Source organism: Xenopus tropicalis, chromosome 8 (genome assembly GCF_000004195.4).
Source record: "Xenopus tropicalis strain Nigerian chromosome 8, UCB_Xtro_10.0, whole genome shotgun sequence".
Lineage (NCBI taxonomy): Eukaryota > Metazoa > Chordata > Amphibia > Anura > Pipidae > Xenopus > Xenopus tropicalis.
The window spans coordinates 101,534,907-101,559,920 of NC_030684.2; the positions used below are offsets into that span (position 1 = coordinate 101,534,907).

General features: G+C 37.8%; 2 protein-coding genes across 4 annotated transcripts in view; one reads left to right on the top strand and one right to left on the bottom strand.

Moving 5' to 3' along the window:
• The window catches only part of rhoj (ras homolog family member J), a 57,531-nt gene extending 46,829 nt beyond the window's left edge, over window positions 1-10,702 (bottom strand). Inside the window, exon 1 of one of the 2 annotated variants that reach the window (XM_018096826.2) lies at window positions 9,877-10,702. In XM_018096826.2, coding sequence (XP_017952315.1) covers window positions 9,877-10,054 — 178 coding nt within the window. In that variant the 5' untranslated portion in view covers window positions 10,055-10,702. The remainder of the gene's footprint in view (window positions 1-9,876) is intronic. The other variant, XM_004917207.2, reaches the window with a different exon arrangement.
• A 233-nt stretch (window positions 10,703-10,935) lies between these two features.
• The window catches only part of kcnh5 (potassium voltage-gated channel subfamily H member 5), a 197,523-nt gene continuing 183,444 nt past the window's right edge, over window positions 10,936-25,014 (top strand). The window contains exons 1-2 of one of the 2 annotated variants that reach the window (XM_031890227.1): window positions 10,936-10,988; window positions 12,037-12,773. The gene's annotated coding sequence lies outside the window, so the exon portion shown is untranslated. Of the gene's footprint in view, window positions 10,989-11,536; window positions 11,837-12,036; window positions 12,774-25,014 lie in introns of those variants that run through there. The other variant, XM_031890226.1, reaches the window with a different exon arrangement.

Below are 25,014 nucleotides of genomic sequence, written 5' to 3' on the forward strand. Positions count from 1 at the left end.
TTTGTAAAATGATAGATAGTATACAGAAGATTTTTTTGTTTAGAAAATATAGTAGTTTTCTTCTAGACTGAGGAAAGTATGTACATGATGTGCTGTAATCCAATGTGTATAATAGGGCAGCACTAGTTTATATGTACCCATATCCATGATACACCTGTGTCGCTGTGTCTTATGGGAATCCCCCTTAGCACTCTATAGAGGTTGAAGAAAAAAATTATAGATAAAAAAGAATTGACTAATGAGAATGCTGATTCCCAGCACTGTGTCAGGCATCTTGCTGGTATCTTACATATAGAGATAATTCTGTAATTTTTTCCTTCATTATATGGCACAGGAATCAGACATGGGGATAAAGGGACAGACTTGTTTAGTGCTGGGAAACTGTGCTTATTGCTCCCAACTCCAATTGCAGGAACAGAGAACAGGGAGCCAGATTTACTCACATCAGCTGGGATTCTCATTGGAGGATTATTTTGCATATTAATGCAGCCACTGGCTTTGGAAAGCTGGGAAATGTTTTATTAAACAATGCAAAAACACTAAAACCCACATTATTATTACATGGCAACACAGGAACCAGTGCAGTCTGCATATTAAGATTCTTATTATTAATCAGCTTCTATGGCAGATATTACCTGACGTGCTGTTTTGATAATTTACTACGTTCCCTAAACTCAGCCTCCCAACAGCAGCCCAGAGTGAACTGAGCATGTGCAGGAGCCAAATCTAATAAAGCATTGTCTAACAAAGTAACAAGATGGCAGCCCCCTCTGCACAACTTTGAAAGCATAAATCATTACTTTAATTAGGCTTCTCAATTCCTGGGCTTGTGCAGTAAGTTCATAATGTTTATATTTATGTTCAGTATACAAGATACAGCATTTCTAATGATTGAAGCATATGAAACATACAGGCAGGTTAATTGGCTCCTGATAAACCTGGCCCCAGTGTGTAAATGTGACAGGGACTTTAGACTGCAAGATCCATAGGACATAGACTGATGAGAAAAACAAAGAGGAATACTACTTTCTTATGCTGCTTGAAAAGCCTTGTGCTATGCACAGTTAAATATTGAATTAGCCGACTGTGGGGTCTGCTTCCTCTATAGCTATACCAATGCATATAATAATTATTTGCAGCATGTTTTTCAAACCTTAGAAGACATTTCTAATTCCTAAAGGAATTCTCACTAATGAATATTCATCCATATTAATGTCTTAAAATGGCATTTAAAAGTAATTATGTTTGTCTAATAATTAGATATACTATTGTTAGAAGAATTATGTATAGAAATAAAACTGAACAAAACACATAAACATATATTACAAAAAAAACACTATAAAGATATTACAGTATATATATGCAGTTGGAGTGCTTCTACCCATACAAGTAAATTGCCACCAGTTGGGATAGTAGGTGATCGCTACAGGTCTCCACCCTGCACTGGAGACATAATTGTAGATAAGCCAAAAAGTTCATGAACAGTTGCAAAAATCAGTATAACAATTATTAAGCCCAAGAGAAACATATAGCCTGTATGTTTCTCTTGGGCATAATACATTTTTGCAACTGTTAATGTGCCTCTGAAATTTGTGGCTTAACTATAAAGATAGTAAACATGTTTTTTTTTGAGGCAATGATCTGCCTCTTTAAATAAAAAGTCTGCTAGCCTAAAAATGTCTTTAATGGGGGGCTGGAATAATTATTTGCTTTTTAGGACCCTGTGCTCTGAATGCTTGGATTGTGCAGATGAACTTGTTACCTTATGCATCATTTAATTACTTAAAATTGTTTCTCCCATATGTATTTTGGAAACAGAAACTGTGCAGTTGCCAACATAGCTGTATTTCCTCATTTCTTTGCAATCTGGTAATTATTCTAATTGCTGTATTCTTAAAAAAGCCAGATTCTTCTTGTGAAATACACAGAGCTTAGCTTGCTACAGCCCAAAGCTAAACATGCTCTGGGCAGCTCTAAGTACATACATCAAGTCTATGCAACTCACTGTGGGTCATTTATAAAAATCATGCAGCGCAACATCACTGCTGTTATTGTTTGAGGCGGGGTTACCTGTATTGATGGGCACCTGGAGTATGTGCTATCTTAGAATTCTAGCAACAGATATGTGCTAGAGGCTGTGTTAGCAGCAGACTAGTATTCCTGGTGGTTAATCAGTTCTCTTAGTTGTTATCTGTTGTGGTATACCATTCCTTCCCTGACACTAGTCGCATAACCTTATCTTCAGGTGAATTGTCCAATTCTTGGTGGCCTCAAAAACACTAGAGTACACACCCCTCTTTCCTTCTTCTTGCTACAGAGGCATGAACAGGGGGAAATTAACCTTTGGCTGTTGCCAATAACCTAATGCTATAAGGCTCTCTGCTGTTTCCAAACTACCTTAGAGACCATCAAACACTTTTCTGCATTTTATCTGCATCTGCTTTTCAGATAAAACAATGGATAATTTGCCATTGATCCTTTCTGAAACATATCCTTTTCTTGTAATTTTCCAGTCACTTTCTAAAGAACACTCAATTGTTTTTCCTGCTGAGCTCTACCCTCATCACTTTGCTAATGGTCTTTACCATTTGGTTATACAGTCAGTGACATCTGTTCTACAAATGGTTTTGCTTATTTCTAACTATCTATACACGGCTTCATGGGGAAGCAATCATTATGAATCTGGAGGAGAATGTAACAGAGAAATATGACACGAATACAGTTTTTAAGTACTAATTCTGATATATTTAAACTGCAATATAGACATAACTGAATTCCTGCCCCCTTTAAATTGCTAGGTTTATCGATATCTGAACAATTATTTTTTAAATTATCTTTAAAATCTATGGATAAACTTTTTTTTTTAGGAATCCAATGATGCCAGTGGTTTGAGATGCAGATATCACAATAAATTTAATGAGTGACTAAATTTACATCTTGGCAATCTTTGCTTTCTAGGTATCGCCCATAGGTTTCTCATCCTGAGGTGATCTGCAGTAGTAAGGAGTATCATGTGGATGGATACTTTTGGTGTGATCAACATCAATTTAGCCAGTTCACTCATGGGCTTATGAGGGCTTATTATGCTTATTAGGCTAAAAGTCTTGAATATTGTCAACCTTTATTTGATTGGTGATGGACTGTATACTGTTTTTCAGTGTATTTGGGTGATGGTTTTGCTCTTTGTAGAAAGAAATGTTAGACGTTATATATATTTTGGAATAATGTAAGCTGTCAATTTCATGATAAGTTTTTTTTTTTAAAGACAAGGGTACATGAAGTGGAATCTGTTGTGTATTTCACTTCTACTTCCATGCATGCATTATTTGGTATTAAGGTACAAGTGCAAGTTTAAGGTACAAGTGCAAAAAGAGGGCACAATCAGCCATCTTTTCCGCATACTGTGTTCTATCATCGCTGCAGGTCTCTGCATATCAGAGTGCCGAGACCTGCTGCTCACTTCTAGAACACAGAGCTTACTACGTTAGTCATTCACCTTTAATTGGTGAAGGGCTGAAGGGGGAAGCAAGCTTACTTCCCCCCACACACACCCTAACTTGTGCGGCAAGAAGAGCCGGAAGGTGCAGCCCACAGCCTGCCCTAAGTCAGGCGGTAAAGACAGGGCTTGGTTGTGCCTCCTGATTCCACTCATACTCAACAAACAAAACACAGTTTACCACAGGGTGCTTGCTTGCGTCTCTTAGTGCTTTAGGCTATGAACACACCAGGCTGATTCTTGACATGCAGATAAATGCAGGCTGAGAATCCGCCCCATGCTCGGATCATCCTACCGCTGTGCAGACACCCAGAGCCAGTGCATCGGCCCAGATGCAGGCCCATGAAACAGATTTTGCCTGTCCCTAGCCCAACACAGAAGCTCTGGGTGCAAGCACAGTGGCTCATTGGACCATAGAGGCTGATTCTGCAGAGTGAAAACCAGCCTGGTGCACCCGTAGCCTTAGTACATGCACACCCAGGTAATGTAAAGACCCCCTAAAGTATAACAGATAAAGCATCTTACCTTCTTATTTAAAAAAAAATTCTAAAATTTTCTAAACCCTTCATTGTCACAGCATTAGGCTTTCACATTTGACCTTAGTAAAGAAGATTGAAAGCCAAAAAGGAAAGCTTCTTTATTATTGCCTTTTACCTACATAAATAATGTATTGAAAAATAAAGTGCAAAATGTTACTGAAGGACAAAACTGTTAAAGACCTCTTTGTATACACTGAAACGCAAAAACCTTTAGTACAATACTGGATGTATACTGTTTTTCAGTATATTTGAGTGATGGTTTTGCTCTTTGTAGAAAGAATTGTTAGACATTATATATATTTTGGTATAATATAAGCTGTCCTTTTCATGATAGGTTTTATTAAAGAACAAGGATGCATGAAGTGGAATCTGTCAAGTGAAACTCTTGTGTATTTTACTTCTACTTCCATGCATGCATTATTTAGTATTTAAGGTACAGTATTAAATTGTGGAACAACATTCAGTCATGAAAACTTCAGAATATTATATTGCCATCACTGTATATGACTCACAGGGCCAAAGGAAAAATACTGAGCTGCTATCTGAAAAACAGATACCCTACTGCAAAAAGAACAAGAAAGAAACTTTATATTTTATTTACTGCTTTAGTGTGGGGAATCTGGTGGGAGGAGAAACTTGGGCATTTTGGAAAAACAATTCCATACAAGATAAAAGCGGATAATTAAGTGATGATTAATACCATGACGATGTTACCTCCTACACAGAGTATTACTGATTCTGACCTGGTCATTCTGGGGAAAGCTAAGAATGCTCTTACTTATCAATTGAGAATGTCTTTTTTTCAACAGACAATATGGTTCTCTTTCTGCACACAAGAGATGTTAAGAGGCAAGAATGCAAGTCAATGATGAAGGACAATAAACAGAGAAAAAACTGACTTTTCAGAGTAGCATTAAAAATCAAAAAGAAACTAAAGATAATCAAGGGACAGACTGAAAGTTGAGGACTTATACATTCCTCTCTCATTTTATAATTGGATCCATTTTGTAATTACATGATATATAAAACCTTTATATAAATTTCATCTGACAAGCACACTCCTGGCCCATGTTTTTCATGAATATAAATTAGACATCTGGTTTGGGAACTGCAAAATCATGGCCCCCATTCCAGAACTTAGTTTGCTGAATTTTGCTGAACTTTGTCTATATATTCCCAGTATCTTAAGCAGGACGCCTGTTAGATTTATGTAGTACATTGGATTTTGCAATGCATGGTCTCCCAAGACATACATCATACATGTGGTTAAAGCCAAAAATAACAATTTGAAACTGTAGCTGCAGCTGAAAGCAATATTTGCCCATACCTTTTTGCACAGCTGGTTCTGAGTCTTCTGAAGACTCCATTTCCCTTAATGCCTTAAAGAAATTTTTTTCTTTTGGGGTTACATTCTGAAGTACACTGATGAGCAACCAACTATAATAAGCACTAACAGATACGACTCTTGCACTGCCATTCATCCTGGCATAGTGGATGCCACAGCAGTTGATCACTTTTCTTTATTTCAAACATGGAACACAGTAGTCTTCTGTGATGTCTAGATGGTTAACCGTGTGCAAAAGGGGTGCATGTTTGGCCTTTTCCTTAGTTTTCTGTCTGTCTCATTGAGTCTACCTGTGGGACATTTTGGGGCTGATTAATCATTCATTTCTGTTTATGGCTGGCTAAAAAAAATTGCAGAAAAGGGCAAGAGACTACCTTAACTCACTCACATTTTCTGACATTGATTACTTTTGTTTTTTTCTGATCCTGTAGAAATAATACATAAATAAAAGGCTTTTCATTTTTCCCAAAACCTGCTTATGTAAAAATGCAAGAGAGTTCAGCAACTCACTCACCTTAACTGCAATCATTTTGATGGACTGTGAACACTAATGGATAGCGATGAGCGAATCGGTGCTGTTTTGCTTCACCAAAAAAGAGTCAATTCTTTTTTGCTGTGCGAAAATTCTTTTAACGCTTGTGACAATTTTTTTGACGCTTGCGACAATACTTTAGACGCGCGAGACAATTCTTTTTGTCTTGCAACAATTATTTCGATGAGAGAGACCATTCTTTTTGACGCGGGCCTCAATTTTTGGATAAGCGCCAAATTTTGACGCCCGTTTCACACAATGTGTGGGTTGCTTTGCACAACAGGACTTTTCCAGGCCCCCCTGCAAAAAATGTATTTAGTGCCCATAAGAGCATGGATCAGACAGGATGGATTTAGACAGAAGGGTGGGTGATGGGAGTACACGGCCATAACTGGACCTCTGTACCCTGGCCCAGGGTCTGCTGATAGATAGTTACGCCACTGGCTATGCCCTTTATTTTTGATTCCCATAGAATTGCAGGTTAGTAAATAAGATACAGATATAGATGCTAAGGTAAACATAACCACCTAATTATATTCACAGTGAGAATCATATGAACCAACCTGAAGAGGTCACACAAGAAAGTCTGTTAAGCTCACTGTCAGGTTGAAAATTGCAATAAAAGCAACATCCAGCTACTAGGTGTCAATTGGGCAGCATGTTCTGAAACAATGATGTAGTTAATCAGCCTGATAAACAGAGCATATGTATGTCCTATAACAACACCCCATGATATAGATATCATGTGGCTCACACTTCATTTAAGAACACACAAGCCAATTAAAAAACCCTTCTGCCCTATGATATGATTCGATATGTTAGCCACAGGTGGCCTCAGTTATGTATACTAAAAAAAAATTCTGCAAAAAAATACCATATTGTTATTATTTATTATTTTATAAAACTAATGTTCCTTATAAAGACACACCCAGTAAGATGATGTCAATGAGGCAAACATTATTATAAAAAAAAATTAATATTCTTTCTTAAAGAAGAATGCAGTTTAGGCAAAAATTGATTTCAACTAAACATATATAAAAACACCCTTTCTGTTCCTTACCATCCTAGTTAAATACAGGTATATCAAAGGTTTTCAGAGGGTTTCAAGCTCAAGATCCAGTCTGATACAATATATTTTTCCCTTATCTAATAAAAAAATTACAGATATATGAAAATATCCATGTAAAAGTCAGCCTACTGTGGCCCCAGAGGAATTGAATGACAATATAAAGCTGGGCCAACACACATGGGCACCCAAGGTAAAGTCCCTGGTGTCAGCCACCTCAACCCTCCTTTTGGTGACCACATCACATTCCCCACTTGCCAGCCCAGCCTATCACCACCCTCACCCTGTTCAGCAACTCTCCCCGCTCACACCTCTGCTGACACCATTTCTGTTTCTTCTGTTGCCACTTTCTGATTTAAAAATGTGGGACCGGAGTTAGAAGGGGCACCTGCCTTAGGGTCCTAGCTACCCTGTCCCACAGTTGCACCCTAGGCAGGTGCCTCTTCTGCCTAAAAAGTAGGAAACAACTACTGCAAGAATAAGTGTGTTAAATGAACAACCTAATTACTAAAATATAGGAACAAAGAAAATGATAAATGCGCATAAGCAAAGGTTTGGACATCCTTTCACTTATCTAATGAAAAAAAAGGTCCCTGACACCAACCTTTGGGCTGTCACTTAATAACCATGGGCTACTCTATGCAACTGAGTAAGGATCTGAACATAAAAAGATTTCAAAACACTTCCAGCTCACAATTCCCACTGTTTGTAATTGCAGTAAATGTGCATGATGTGCATACAGCATTGGACACAAATGCAAAGACCAGATAAATAGACACCATGGCCTACACACTTTGTGAAGTGATCCCTCTCTGTACTTCTGTACTCCTGATCCTGACCACATCTTGATTCAACTCTGATCTCTACCTGATAATTTGGTACCACATACTTCAATTGAAATTCTTCTTCATTGCCTGAACAATATTCCTGGCACTTCTGCCACTCTTTCCATTGGTACTTCCCAGGTGCTGTGACTTGGCTTGGTGGGGGTGCAGGTGAGGCTATCCTTCCTCAAACTGGACATTTGCATAAAACAATCATCAGAAGGAAGCCTTACTGTCAACATTATCACAAACATCATAGTCTAAGTTTTAGATGACAGCATCTAGACAAACCACAGGCCTTTTCGAAACAAATGCTATAGGCTGATAAAGTAAAAATTGAACTCTTTGGCCACATTCATCAAAGGTTTGATTGGAGGAAAAAAGAAACCTTTATAAAAAAAATGCCTTGACAACTGTTCGGAGTTTAATTATCTTCGTGTAAATGGGAAAAAAACTTTTTCAACAAGTTCTTCTACTAATTTCTAAAAGTCATGTGCCTCTCATTTGCTATCCAACTTTGTTATCTATTTGTCTGTTAAACTTGCCACTTTTCAATTGGACTTCATTTTTTTTTTTTTAATTATTTGCTTTCTTCTTATGCCTCTTTCCAGCATCAAAAATTGGTGTCACTGACCCCAGCATTGAGAAAACAATTGCTCTGTGAGGTTACAATTTTATTACTATTGTTACGTTTTTACGTTTTTTATATTCAGGTACTCTCCTGTTTACCTTGTATTCTGATTGATAGGGTAACATGGACCCTAGCAACCCGATAACTGCAAAAATTTTAAACTAGAGAGCTGCTGAACAAAATGCTAAATATTTTAAAAACCACCAAAATAATAAAAAAAATCAAGACCAACTACAAGTTGTCTCAGAATAGCACTATATACATCATACTAATACAATTTAGCTCATTTCAGTAAATACACTAAAAAGTTTAAATTTTCTCATTTGTATACACTGTGCACATTAATACTCTCAAAATTACAGATGATTTTTCAAAAACCTGGCAGAGTACAAGCTCAGTTCTCAGTGCCACCCTTATAAGGGAACTGTACCCTAGCCCATTCATACATTTTTGCCCAAGTAATGTTTAATATCTTATGCAGATTCCTAAAACCCACAATACTTAAACAGACCCACTTACAATAAGAGTAGTGTTCACAAACAATATTTTGGATGGTACCCCTCCATTTATTGCTACAGGAAGTTTTTGTGGGCAGGAATTGTGCCATGTGGAGTTTACAATCTACTTTTAAATTCCACCACTCTCTTTTAATTTATATTGCTTTATCAGTGGTGTATTTATCAAAGAGTGTATTCTTATTTTCAACCTTTGATAAATAGCTCTTTAAATTTTTTTTTAAAAGAATAGAGATTGAGTTCCAGTTCCAAACTGTGGCAAACCCTCTTAGCTTGCATGGCATTCAAATGCACAAGCTAGGGAATATAAACGGGTGCAAATTACTGTTAAATCTGCAGGGTGTGCAGGGCCCACTGGGGCTGCCACCCGCAAACTTACCTAGGTGCGATCAGGGGAGGGAGGTAAATTGGGGGAGCATCGCTAGTTTAAATCTGCAAGGAAAGTTACATTCTAGTAGAAAAGGCACATCATAGTAGCTGGACAATGTTATACTAATTGTGCACTTTGTACAGTGATAATGCCTAGAGCTGGTGTACCATCCCTATTACTTTAATGTATGATTCTGAATGTGGCAGGACTTGTTTGGAAATAGCCACCAAACTATGCCCCAAATGACCCACCAAAAACAGAAGGATGCACTGTTTGGTTATAATTATATCTTCCCAGCTTTTGGCCTGTTAGTTCACTAATAGGTGCCAAGACAACAGTAAATTGCACAGCTGTCAGTGGTAGTATAAAAGTTACTTAAACCACCATAAGGGACCATGTTGTTAGTTCCCTAATATGTGTTGGCGCTTAATAAGTCACACAGCTGTCAGTGGTAGTATAAAAGTTACTTAAACCACCATAAGGGACCATGTTGTTAGTTCCTTAATATGTGTTGGCGCTTAATAAGTCACACAGCTGTCAGTGGTAGTGTTTCCTTACCTGCATAGTGGTCAAATACAGTGGGAACGTACTGCTCAGGAAAAGCATCATTGGCATAACTCATCAACAGGCAGGTTTTGCCAACTGCGCCGTCTCCAACCACCACACACTTGAGCATCCTCTTCATGCTGCTCATACTGCTGCATCCCGTGCTGTCATTTTCCTCCCTCATATTCATTTCTCCCTGCTGCTGCGGCTGCTACACACTGGTAAAACAGCGCATGAAACCAACTCCAAGTTCAAGTTTCTGTTCCTGGGAGAGTGAGATTTCAGGAAATCATAATAAACTGTATTTGCTGTTGCAGTATCCTCTGGTCATGGTTGTGTTTCAGAGAGGGCTGTGGTGTGTGGGGATACTTTTGCTAATCGCCAGACACTTCATTGCTACACTTACTTGCAGGATGATCTCATTCTGACCCACACAGCACACATTTTCTGTGCAAAAAAAGCAATACACAAATGCAATAAACCTCTTGGATAGAACGTGTCCCTCCTGCTGTGTAACCCAAGAGATCACAGCTTGCTGTTAATCCACTCCATCCTTCCCTTGTGTTTTAGGGTCTAATATGGAGGAGCGCTGAAGATTTTAATGGAGTTTTGCCCCCTGTCTTTCTCGGGTTTGCTCTGTGTCAGGAAATCATGGGTTTCCTGCTGAATTCCATATTAGGATCAGTGGGCTGGTGAACTGCTAGAAACAATGGAAGCTCTGTGTGTGTTTGTATTGTACAGGAACTCTGCCAGGACATGGAGTTAGAAAAACACTAGAGGTCTCACTGCAGGCTCCACAGTTAGACTTCCTGTTCCTTATCCTGCACACAGAGCTGGCTGGAGAGAGGCACATGATGTCACCTCAGTGCGGCTATTAAACTGGCTTTGTTCTACAGGCTAGGAGGGAACAGCACATACTTTTAGGCTCTTTGTTTAACCCTCTCGCTGCCAGAGCAGGGGGTATAGTAGCAGGTCGGCTCCCATCCCTAAAATGATTTCTCTAAACTTACATTCCTAGTGTTTCTCTGGTGATCAGTGACCCCCCCTCCACACCGCTGCTGGAAATGCAAATTCAAATGGCAGATGCTGTGCTTTACTTTGCCTCTGCAGCTATAGGCAATGAGGTAACTCAGGGTTAAACCATACACCCCCTCTCCTCACCACCTATAAGAAGTTGTCAGAGATTTATAGATACTGCTGGGTTCAGATGGGCTTGAGACTTACTTAAGTATTTAGGTGGGCTTGAGAGGCACAGCCATGCATTTACTTTTGGCTCCCTGTGCTTCAGACTAAATGGCCAGGGGATTGTTTATACCCTCCTCGAGTGCTACAACTTGCTCTCAGGGAGCTGAGCTACCATGACAGCTGCATTTATCTGCTTTCCCAGGCTCCAGATTGTGTGTGTGTAGGGGTGAGATTGGTGGTAGAATAATGATAGGACTATGAGGAGTATGGCACACATCTGGGCTCATAGGTAGGGGCTAAATTATAGAAATCCCTCTGGGGATTGAGTGAGAAATATGAAACTGGGAAGGGGGAGCTTAGGGTTGCACTTTGTACCCCCTCCAAAAAAAAAACCCAGAAACCTGTTGCACACACAGAACTTGACCTATAAAAAGTTATTATAAAAGAAGCTATAAAAACAAAATGCTTGATAAAGCCAAATATATGGCAAAGCTCAGTACAGAGCTGAAAGGATATGAACAAATTAATCTGTACTCTGAAACAAATAAGTTAGCAAGTATTGGAAGGTTTTTTTTGTATCAGCTTTCCATTCGTTTTGTAAATACATGGGTAGCTGGGCTTCCAAATATACTAAAATATATTGGTATAACAACCCAAACATACGAATATTCTGTATATGCAATTTGTAACACAGACATGGTGTCAGAAATCCAGTCTAATTTTGCTTTGGTTCGGTCCACAGCCTATTTCCAGCCCTCCTTTTGTTTCTGGATCTGCCCCCACCCAGGTGATTTGCTCAGTTTGTTTTAGTTAGTGTTAGCTTATTAGAACCTGTTGGGTTTTGTTTTTCCTGACTGTTTTAACCATTTTTCCTGGCTTCCAGATTCAACTTCTTGTTTGTTTCTTCTGTGTTGCACTATAGTTTGGACTGTCTCTTGTGTATAACCTGGATTGCCTCTGAATACTGCAATTGTCTTTGTGTTCCAGTTTAATTCTACTATGCTTGTGACTCCTGCCAGCTATCCTGCTCTGTGTGGCTACTTGCCTTGATGTTCCTGTGCTTCAGCTCCAGTTGTGGTTCTTTGACCTGCAAAAGTAAAGGAATTCCTCAGATTGCTGTCAGTTATCACTTACCTGTTCCAATACACATTTACTTACCCTTCAGTGGACTGCAACTCCCAGCATCCTCCGTTATCTGGTTAAAGTTTTGCATATTGTAAGAGGGACCCTGTTAATGAAATGCTTTCCAGTTACATTGGGACAGTACATGCCTTACAGTTGCAACTCCAGTATTTGAAACTAACAGAGGGACTTGTTACTATTGTACGTTGTTTCTTACCTGTGGCACTATTTCCAGTTACTCAGTTTCCTATTCTCTTCAGAACCTGCGTGGAATAAACACTGATTTCAGAATAGTGCCTGAACAGTTTAAAATTTAAATTACTGGTACTTAACTTTAATTTGTGTCTGAATTCCTCTTTCGTCCTGACTGCTTCCAATCTAGTGTTGCCTCGACTGAACCTGGCATAAGCATCACTTTAGTGTATTTTTGTCCTTAATCTGAAATTAGACACTGTAAAAAGGTGCTTCATTGAACCAACAGAATATTGATATATATCTTCATACAAGACCCTTGAAAATATATATGGAACAGCATAAGAATATTGTAAGGGGTCCATGACCATATAAAGGAACAAGGCTGCAGACGGGCTGCTTTTATACAGGTAATTATCCTCTGAAGTTACTTATAAATACCAGCATTTTACAAAGGGGGTTACATTATTTTTTTATAATACAGAGGATTACAGTAAATTCATGAGCATGGATTATAACTGACTACACTGTTAAACATCATTTATAAGGATATAATTTACAGTGCTTACTGATGAAATTTAGTTTCTAAAATGTTAGTGATATCACATCATTACTCATTGAAACTATTATAACAAATGCAATCACTGCTTTAAAATATAAGAATATTAATAATCACCTAAGCGTTCTCTGAACTTTATAACATCCTATGGCTTTAGGCTTTGTGATTTTTTTTTTTTTTGTCATCATGGAACTTCTCACTGACCCTTATTATTCTTATATTTTACAATAATGTTGTATTATTTCCTCATTTTGTGTACCACATCTGGGGTTATGTAAAAAAGGCACTTGGTTTGCCCAGGAACAGCAACCTGTAGCAACCAGTCAACAGTAGAATTTAGTATTCGCCTGTTAAAAGCAAACATCGTATTGGTTGGTATGGGTTATTGCACCTTCACATACAGGTTTTTTTTTTTATTAACACTGAAGACTAATATTAACGATGATGATGCCCACAGCAACCAATCAGATCTTTGCTTTTGTTTTCTAATTTGTAGGTGATCGTTCAAATCCTAATTGCTGATTGGTTGCTATGGGCAACATTACCCTTGATGTTAGTCTCCAATGTTAATAAATACACCCCACAGTGTATCCTTACACTAGATAACCTTAAGGTTAATGTAATAAAAGGAACAAAGTGGGCCCAGATCTAGTAACCCATCTTCGTTTTCAAACTGTTCCCTGATTGATTTTTAGGCCTCTAGCAAACATTACACCTTTTATTACATTGCCCTCCATGTGTTATGTAAGGGAAAATATACCCTGTGCAATAAAGTATAAGGATATTAGACATCACCACTGAGTGTTTTCTGATATTCTAACATTTCACTACAAAAAATACACCAAATCCTAACTGAATGTTATGGCCTTATGAATTAATTAGGTTGTAATATTAAGTTATTTTTGTCCTCTTATAAATATATCACTAAGTATTCTCTACTAGTTAATTTTGGTTTTATGATAGAGGGTTGTCTTCCTATGAAACATATAGCTCTCAAAAATAGAAGTGTAGCAAAAGAAAAGGCAAAAATTACACAATACCTCTAAATATTGCACTCAATATACAACATTCTTCATTGGAAAGCATCTTAGCATGCATTGGTTTTTAAGCCTGTGTCTGCAGGATCATGTTGGCTAAAGCACTTTGCCCTCCATTAGTTATAGGTGATTGACAATGGCACCAGGCTTTGATCAGTGTTCAATGGGCAAGTTTCATCCTGCGGCTCTTTCTTTTTTTGAATACATACTATATGATACTTATTGTCAGATAGCTTTAAAAAATAAAAAAGAAGAAAAAATAACTGCTGACAAATTGATTAAAACGTAAAATCACAAGCAGAAGATAGCAAAGTGCAGCAGTTCTTTGTACCCCCTGCAGATGGTGATATTTTATAACTAAACTGTAGTCTCATTAAAACACAAGATGGCAACAAGAACTTGGTGCTGTCCGTGATCCTAGAGGCAGTGGTTGTTGCACTTTCTTGTTTAATGCCCCTTGGAAGGCAAATCTTTGGTCAGGGCCCGTTTTAGCTCATAACAAGGTTACAGATAAAGGAAACTGGTGTATCAGCCATAGTCTCAAGAATATCTAGATCGGCAAATAAGTGTTCACCCCAAATCTCTTAACCTCTTTTCTAGCTGGATTTTTGAAGAGAATTATTAGATATTATTCCCCAAATCTCACCCTTATTGTCCACCCCCTGCCACTGTTTTTGTCCCCCCTCATAGAAATATTTCTTGCATTTTACTTGAAACAAAGATAAGTAAAGTGTGTTAGTGACATCATTAAAACTCATTTTCTGTTACACATCTGCTGAAAACATTAGTGAGTACTGAATCAGGCAGCCAAAATGTGAAATCACCCAAGACAGACAGATCTAGGAGAGCCAGATGTTGCTGCCTGGAGAATAGATTTTATAACTTGGAATCAGAGTGCTGTAGCTTTTACATATATCATGTGGCTTCAGGTCATAATTTCAAGTAGAGTTGGGAAAATGATGGTTAATGTAAGTGTAAAGCAGCTGCAATTCAGATTAGCAAAACTGGTCCTCCCATACATACTCACTGTATGACATTAACAGGGAAATATATGAAAGGGCAAGTAAAATATCCAGATACCACCAAGTCGTCTCTTCTTCATTCTTTTCTGAAATATTCCTAAGACCTCCTTTATTATAAATATTTACACGACTCACGACTAAACATAACATCTTTATGCTCTGAAATGCCCCCTGTTTGGGAAAACACAGGATTTTAAAACTTTGAGGCAATTTGGCTTTTAGAATGACCAGAATGTTTACAGTGGAACCTATTTTCCTCAAGTTGAACTGACTGTATATTGTGGCAATATAGTTTTCTGTCCAAAAGTCCCCATTGTTTCTGTAATTATTATACCTTGAAGCTCAACTGCCAGGCTTAAAGATATCCCATCTCAACAACAGAAGCAGACCTCATAATTTACAAGAGGCTCAGTGTTCAGAATGATTAGGGTCATTCAAGCCAGTAGAATTCATATTGGACCTATTTCCAGACCACTTTACATGCTGATTCTGTCTGAGAGTGATTGTGCTGTGCAAGTCCGGACCAGATCGGCTTTCACTGTGCAGGTTACTGCTCAGTAATGACCACTAGGGAGCCAAAAATTGTTGGAATATGGCTAAATTGTTGGAATATGGGACTTTCAACTGCATGAACCAATGTGGCTAGAAGGGGGGTAGGGAGGTTTAGTTCTCTATTGTACATACTTATAAATTCTGCAGTTGCAATTAGCTTTGCAGATGCAGAGTGCAAAATGGTTGCTGTACTGTAGTTCTTTCTAGATACTAACTAATCTGATACTAACCTGATTTTTATTAGATGTTAATGAATGCTCTCCTCTTTGTTCTTCCTTCATAATGTACAGTCGGAAATACCCACACCTCTCTGCATAGATAAAGATTCTAGTATTACATGTCATGAAGAGCTTAATTGTTACTGTTTCTTCAGCAGACACAGACATATTTTTCAAGTTAGGGTTGCTCTAAACTACTTTATAACAATGACACTGCCCACAGTTGTAAAGTCCATGCAAAGGACTTCTGATGTATTCTCAACAAACCCACCTGCTGTTTCCCGTTAAACGGATAAAAAATATATATAATTAAGTTCCTGCTGAATATTGTCACATGGGGCAACCCATCCTGCCACACAGCTTTATGGTAAAAACCAGTCACTCTTACACTGAATTATCTTTGAATATCTATGGTGTGAATTACTCTTACTCGGTAGCCTAACCTGAAAATGTATACTTAAAAAAAAAAAAAAAAAGCAAAATTGGCAACATTTACAATATATTTAAATGAGCGACTAGGATATGAATAGGGGAGGGCATGGATAGAAAGATAAGCAGTCAACAATAACTGTAACATTGTAGCATCACACAAAAAAACTTTTTGGCTGCATGGGTCAATCCCATATGCATTCTGAAAAGAGGCAGGAGAAGCCAATTTAAGAACTATGAAAATGTAAAAATATAGACCAATTGAAAAGCCTCTAAGAACAGGACATACTATAATGTACTAAGGGGGTTATTTATTGATGTTTATTTTTTTTCTGTGATTCATGTTCTTTGGGCTAATAATCCTGAATTTGAATTAAAGCTTAAAGGAGAAGGAAAGATAAAAATTACTAGGGTGTGCCAAATATTATGTTATAACTGCTTACTTTTTAACCTGGGATGGTGCTCCTTTTAGGAGAAAACTGCACCAGCCCAGGGTAGCTTCAAGTCAGTGTTCCTATTCTTTCTTCATGCCGCTTGTGCACGGGCAATGGAGTGAAAAGCCGGCTTCTTTACTCTACTGAACATGCAAGGGCACTGGGATCCCCAAGAAAGAAGAGGATCACTGGCTCGCAGCTACCCCAGGCTGGTGCGTTTCTCTCAGTAGCACCATCCCAGGTTAAAAGGTAAGTAGTTATAACATAACATTTGGCACCCCCAGTGATTTTTACCTTTAATTCTGCTTTAAAAATGTTGTTTTCTATATTTATTAAATGAAAACTCTAATCCAAAACTTGCGAGGTCATGTAGAAGTAAACGGGAGCAAATGGACAAAACAGAAAAGCAATGAAATGACAGAGGGTGATAAAACTGGGAACATGAGCTTCTTTGCCTCCCTCCAAAAGATGGTCCTTGAATCTATGTCCGTTTGTATGTATTAACTCACTGTGGAGTTCCTAAATGCATTTAGTAAAAGAAGGTGCTATGTGTAAAAAGCAATTAAAATTTAAGGGCACCAAACTAAGATCTAATGCTGGCCTTCCCCTTACACCCCTATCCCATTAGGCAGGTAATGGGAGAGATGCTAAGAGCTTGCCCCTGAGCATAGAGTCAGCACACTGATATGAAGAGGTCAAGGTTAACCATACTAATATGCTAAAGAAACAATCTTCCAGATTGCAAGGTATAACCATCAGAAACCTCTCCTTTTGAATCTATAAATGTAAAAAATAAAATACGTAGGCTCTCTGCCCTGTTTGTACTGGAGACAACACTGGGCCCTAACTATTCAGTAAAAATAAAAATGGTGGCTCTTAAATTTCAGCTCAGTTGCGTTTGTTTGATAAGAGCTATTTCAATGAGATGAAATATCAGAATAATGCTTTAATAAATAACTCTATGCAAATACAAACCCTTATGGGGGAATGCAAAAAAAGTCTTAAATGGGGAAAAAAATGCACAAAAATAAGAATAAAAATTCACATTTTGCAATGTAATATTGCTTATTAGACTATTACTGCATTGTAAATTTTAATTGCGCGTTGCAAACTTTGAAGGCATGCTTGAAGGTGGTGTAATCTTTTGGACTAAACGTAACTTTTTCATTAAGTTTTATTACATACACTGTGCATTGTCATGAACAATAACATTTGCAAACTTTCTGCCCATGTCAGAAGTGATCGCTAAACAGTTTCCCTGTTTGCAAAGCCCATATAAAATTTTGCGCAAAGGCAAATTTGTTCGCACAGAGGCATAAAGTTTCACATTGCAAATAATTTTCTGTTATTGACTTTTATTACATTCCTCACTTGGTGCTTTCAGCAAATACTATTTAGAAGTGAGAATACTTTTATTTAGGAAACACTGCCTCCTGCAGGCTGAAATTACACATTTTGTGATTTACCTTCACTTGCCTTCATATGAACTCATGTTTAGTTACCAAGTTGGTTGCTACACTAATGCCTACCATTTTACATGACATCACTTTAGCACATTCTGGTTACTAAAATCACTAACATTTTCTAGAATAAAAATCAAAGCATAGCCTGTATAAGGGCTCTTACACATGTTGACTTGTGTGCTTCCCTGCAGTAGCTTTATTCGCTCCACTTCAAGGGGATATATGACTTATCTGAGCCCATTCTTCCCTGTGTGGCATGTACCTACAGCACTGTACTCAAGTGACAAATGCAGGTGACACACAATATGCAGCATTTCGGCTGCCTTTGGCAGTTCCGTGCATGGCAATGTGTACAGACCACACAGGGAAGACTGGGCTCAAATAACTCATGCATTCTCTTGCAGAGGAGCTGGGGTTATGGCAGAGGAATGCACAACTTACCACTTGTGCGTAAGAGCCCTTAGGGTACTCTGTAGGTGGCCAAGATGCAAACCAAGCAGATCTTGGCCTATTTGTCTTGTAGGCAAATCAGCCAGGTCTCATGTTTCACATTTAAACGACAAAGGGTTCTGCTAGAGACAGATGCATGTCCAGAGGCTGGACAGTGCCAGGATTGGACTGGCCTGGAGGATGGTGGTCACAGACCCTAGTATGCCCCAGCAAAAGACATATGCTAGCAACCCTTGCTGATTCCCAACATAGTCCTTCCAAAAAAACAAACAAACCCTATAACACTTTGAGTGTCTATACTTAAATTATGTGAGGGTTGGCCCTGAATGTGAGCCCTAGAAGTCTGTCTGATGCTGGACAGTGCTTATTTGTATATTTTTAATATAGGGCCGTCAAATTATTTTTGCCCCCAGACACTAAAGATGACCCAGCATCAGTGCATTTACTGCGTATAATACATTACTATAGGTGTTTGAAAAGGGCAGGGGGAATTGGGGCTGTGCTCCCCAAAATTTGTGCCTCCCCCGGTTCAGAATTTGGTTTACACTGGGCCCACTGGCGTGCTGGATGCTCCTCAGAAACATCACCTGCCGATATTGCATGCAGCAATATGGTGTCAGCTTTGTTGTTTGCATTGCATTACCAGTATATAAAAGTAAAGGAAATCTGCAGCCTCAAGGATGCTATTTGTTTCAAAAGAAGTTCCCTCAGATTTTCTTGATTATTATAGTTTGTTTTCCAAGCTGAGGAGATATACATAAACAATGAGCCTAGTATAGGGCCACATACAGTATGTTAGGCGATGCCTTCGAGTGAAGACGCACAGAGCTGCTAGTAGCAGCTACTTTTTCACAGCTACTTAATGCCAGAAAATACCTTGCCATAGACACTGAGAACTGCCTCTGCTAAAACACACGTAGAGACAATTATCAGTATGGTCAGCATTGTCTATTTTAGTAGCCATGACAAGTAGCTGCAACTAGTAGCTCCATGTGTCTTTACCCTTAAAAGTGCTGGCTCTTACTAAATAAAATGTCTATATTTAATTTGTTCTTACCATAGTGCTGCATAGTTGGGTTAACATTCACCCAATGTTAAATACAATTTAAGATATAATGTACATTTAAGTGGATAATAAATCAAGCTGCATACCTCACTTAATAGGAAAAGCATAATTTGCTTAATCTGCATAATGTTTTTCATTCATAAAGCTTCCAACGGAGCAATTAATGTACAGTCATTAAAGTCATTGTGACATGAGAGAGGTTTTTGCATGAACACGTCAATGCTACTTTAAAAAAAAAAAAAATCCTGGTGCTATTCTTCCATTTTGAAAATGAACTGAGGCTGCTGCCTTGGAATTCAGAAAAGCCTTGCTTCCTGGAATCTTTTAGCCATAATAACGAAAGGACATGTCTTTTTTAATATTCAAGCATTATTTCCTCTATCTCTGCCTATATTATATTAAATGTAAAATATGTTTTACAAGAACCACCAGGGGACTTGGCAGCAATGAGCTGGAAAAATCTTAAACAATTGTAAACAGTGTCTCTGGGGGAAATTCTAGAGGAATCGTTTATGCAGCTTAATTTATTAGATATGCATTTAAATGATTATCTAGATTGGAACCTAAACTGTTTAAGGTACAGTGTTAACAAGACACAGCAGGAGATAAAGGTTTTGTATCAAGTGTCATATAAGGTATTCATAAGGTAAATATATATTATCTGCTTTCTGCATTGATTTGGTAATAAATCCCCAATATAGGTTAAAATGTATTCTTATTTTTTGTATAAGGGCCACAATTACATTGTTTAAAAAAAAAAAAGTTTAACCCATTTCATTGGTACTGTTTGCTTAGGTGCCATTAGATCAGTTATTTGGGAGGGGTAAACTGGCCAGTCAGGGTAGGTAACTCAGGAAGGAGACACACACATCAAATATGACAAAGGCAGTGTTGCTTCTGAAATGTTGTGCTAACTTTGCCAATGGCTTAAATTAATATTTGCACATGGTCATGACTGGCATTGTGTAGGTTGGTAAGAGGTAGGATTGTGCTAAAAAAAGGTTGCCCTACATAAGGCATTATATTATACATTAGGATTCATTGTAACAAACTAGCCAAAATTAAGACTGGTCTGGGATGTCAAATCCCATAGAAGGCCATGATCCATGATCATTTTAATATTTTTTTAACTTTTTGATTATAGTATTTTGCTAATATTGATTAACCACTTATCAGATGAGTGCTTTCCTGATAGATCAGTCACAATTAGAACTGTTCTGGTCAAATGCTATCACATCCATTTTCTGGGATGATACATCCCCAATTTTTTTGATGACTGATCCATAATGATTTTTTTTTTATATACAGTAACTCAACCTTTAATTCTTTTAGCCACTGTATGATTGCTGTCACAGCACTGCTTCCAGTGCATCTGTGAGGACTTAAAACATAGCACACACATTTTATGTCTGATGCCTGGCACTCTTGTCTGAATAATCAGTTGCCACAGGTGACATGCTTGTAAATTTCCTGTGGTTGCTAGGCTATGATTTTTGGCACCAGGAAGTTGTGGGGGTTTAAATTCTACCACACTGGATCTGGCTGCACTGTTTGACTTCTGAGGAAGGTCCCTGTGGGAGACCGAAAGTGCCATTCATCTGTATGTTCACGTTGCTTCTCCTGTTGCTTCACCCAGGTATAACAACTGTTTTGGGTATGCACCCAAATTTTATGTTCAAATTATTTTTAACTGTACGGAGATCCAAATAACAGAAAGATCCCTTATTTGGAAATCCCCACCCCCAAGCATTCCTAATAGCAGATCCCATTCCTGTAGTATTATTATTGTTTTATTATTGGTTTTCCTCAAAGCTACAACACATCCAACCAACAAAGTCACTTAGCAGCTAGAACAGAGCTGTAAAATGGTTTGGGCTTTTTTGTGTCTACAAATCTAGAAAATGTCAAAAATTAATACAAAAATTCAGCAGACTCATTTTCATTGCCATCTTTAAACTTTTTTTTAGTGTAAAATTCGCAAACGACTAGAATATTTGTGAAATAGCGAAAAAATAAGTGAACTGTGTTAGTAGTGACACTTTTGTTACCGCATCTTTTTTACGCGACCGTGCCTATTTTGACGCAACCGCAACTTTTTTTTTTTACGACAAATTTTTCCACAGCAAATTTTCGCTGAAGTTGCACAAAAATGCAGAAATTCGCTGCAAATCAATTCCTGCCGAAAATATTCGCTCATCACTACTTTTTTTTCTGTGTTGCTTTTAATAAGTAAAAGCAAAAGGTAGCAGCCCATGTTCAAGAGACACAGCATGACATCACATCCATTACATTAATGACAACATACTTCAACAATATACAGAGCTTTCTGATACTGTGTTCAAAATGTAGGGAATATACAATGAATATGATGGCACAACTGAGAAGAATAAATTACAGGATTCAGTTGAATATGTAAAATTAGTGAGCAACTCACTTGTTTTATTTCACCAAGAGTTTTATTATTACTTCAACAGAATCATTTTTGTCGGTGTCAATGTGGCCGCCCTTTATCTAAATTACTTGCTACATAACAGCAGAAATGGCACACATGAATTTAATTTGTTTACATCTTTATTTCTGCACAGTGCTGAATAATACACAGGAGAGCACTGTCCAGAGCACACTAATCGACAGCAAGGAGGAGTTGCGCAACCTATATTCTCAATGTATCGAGTATTAGAATACTTTTGGGCTGAGTAAAGGTAAATAAAAATCAGTGGCTGAAGGGGAGAGCAAAAAGGGGCAATGCTGACTTCGCCCCCCTATGTTCAGTGCTTTAGGCAGCTGCCTCTTTTGCCTAACCCTAGTTCCGGCCTGACTATACCACTGAGCAATGTAGGTCTCTATAAAAATATCCCATAAAACAGCTCATCTGTAAAACCCTGCTTAATCTAAATAAACCATCATCATAAAAATGTCTGTTGGTTAAAGAAATTACTTTAAAATTACTCTAAACAACTCCCAGAATAACATACCTTAGTCCCTGCATTTAGTCTGATTATTGTTTTTGATTTATACGTTGAAACTTTTATGTTTCACTGCGCCTTTAATATGTTTGCTTTCTAAGTAAGATATTGCAAGGGCTTCTATTTATGATAAGATAAACTAGATGCCATGCTTACATTACAAATAAGAGGGATGTGCTTGGGCTTTTTCTTGATGAATCCTGTTTTGTGTTTTGCCAAAGATTTGTTACAGTTTAAAATTTTAACATGGTTATGGATCAAAATTTTGAAAGCACTAAATATGATTGATTTGGAATTTTAAAAAGCTTCACAAAAAGGGGGTTTAAGTAATTAGAGCTAGTGGGGAAAAAATACAATATTGAAAATCTTGGCGGCAGACCAGTCATGATAGTGCTGTATGGCCACAATACAGGCAGCCGGGGTTATAAATATAAATTATAAGGAGGATATTAGAGGTAGTTATAGTAAATGATCTGCTTCTTTAGTAACATACTGCTTTCCTGTTATAAGAACACAATGGATCAACAAACTCTTTTTCAAATATTAAATATTTAAAACATCCTAAGCACAACATATTGCCAGCAAGCAATGCATTTAAAACTTAAAAAGTTTTATGCTGGTTGCAATATACACAATGTTATTTTACAGAATATAATCACCAATGAACTGTAAATCTTCTTAGTTAGACTTCCACCATTATAAGATACGCTTTACTCATGGAGATGGTTGTGCTCTTTATGTAAATTATATTTAACTCCTGTATACCATTACCCTTAATTCCTGTGTATATCTGCTGGCGTAGCTATAGAGGTGGGAGGAAGGGGGCCCGGGACACAGGAGGGCCTTGACTGTGTGGTCTGTTTCCCCTATAGGGACAGAATCTCCCCTTCCCAGCCACTCTCCTACATGCAGCTGGGGAGCAGGGGGAGCAGGTGGGTGGGGATGCTATTTGGGGATAGAGAGTGGGTGGTGCGGAGGTCCATGTAGTAATCATTGTGTGGTGGGCCCCTCCAAAGATTTTTCGGGGGGGGGGTGGGATTCATTATTGCTACATTACATTTATTTGTGTTTATGATGATGCAACCATTATTTATAGTTTAAAGTCAACCAATAATTAACGACTTCTTATGGGAACATGTATATACAGTTTTGTGCAATAATGACATATGAAGCCTCTGTAGCTTGAAAGAGGAATGTAGTTTCTACAAATTTCCTTTATATTGCTAGATCCAAAATACAAAGTAAAACATATGCACACGTTCTCTTTGAAATGATGTTTCCATAAACCATCAAATGGCCTGGCTGTACAGAATTAATTTGTGCATTTTGCCCTTGAAATCTGGTCTTGGAGTGTTGCTATATTCCTTCACCATCGTACTATGCAAGGAAAATTTGCAGATTAGTCATTCTTCTTCTCCAACCATCCGTATATGTAGTCGGTATATGAGAGATGATTACAAACACAAGCAATTAGATCTCTCCGTTCTAAAAATGTATGAAGCCTGGTTCTCCTGCAAATGCTATGCACTCAAGGAGGAACCTTTTTTAATAAGTTTTTTTTATAAAACAATAAAATAGGAGAAATGAAAGAATACATTGAAAAAGTAATATAGCAGTGCACTTTCAGCAGATTCAAATAAGAGTCTACCATTGCAGTGGGATGCTTAGATGATTCCTGGGCCCTGTACAAATGCTCACTTTCCCATTTATTAAAATGGCTGAGATAATGTATAAAACACATATTCATACTTCATACTTTTCATCTTTACAAGATTTCAAGTTTCCATCTCACAATAAAAAAATGTCTGGCTCTAGTCTAGGGCCATTGTTAAGAATATCTCATGGTTGAGTTGTTTATTGCTTCCAGCCAGAAATCCTTATCTACAGGTCATATAATATTTCTTTTCCTTCTGTATTCCTGAAATTTAAATTTAAGCTACTTTCTTTTATAGTCTTTTGCTGCGGTGTGTTCAACTGTCAACGCATATATATTTAACTCAGATCTATCAATATACATTGTTTTGTTTAGCAGCGAAGGGTGAACGTTGATGTTTGTTTTTCTAAATAATATGGTTTTGTTTCCTACCTGAGGTTAAGCTCTCTGCTTTGTTCTTACTTTAATTTGTATTGGACTGAGGGATTCTCTAGGTTTTTAAATATGGTTCAGACCAATATGATGATTAAATCTGCACAATTTTCAAATACACCTGTATGTAAATCTCGGAAGAGCCAAGGAGTGATCCGGTGGGCTAAAACAATCTCTGGTGCATGGCCCTATTTTTTTTTTTATTGTTAGATCATGTCGCCTCACTTTATCTCCCTGTGCCTCAGGATATGACAAAATTACTTTTAGAACAGAGCAGAGTTCAATAGGCCTAAAGTCATTTGTGTTCAGACGTGCTAAAATAAAAGTTATATAAAATATTACATTCTGAAAGGGACTTTATAATTAAAT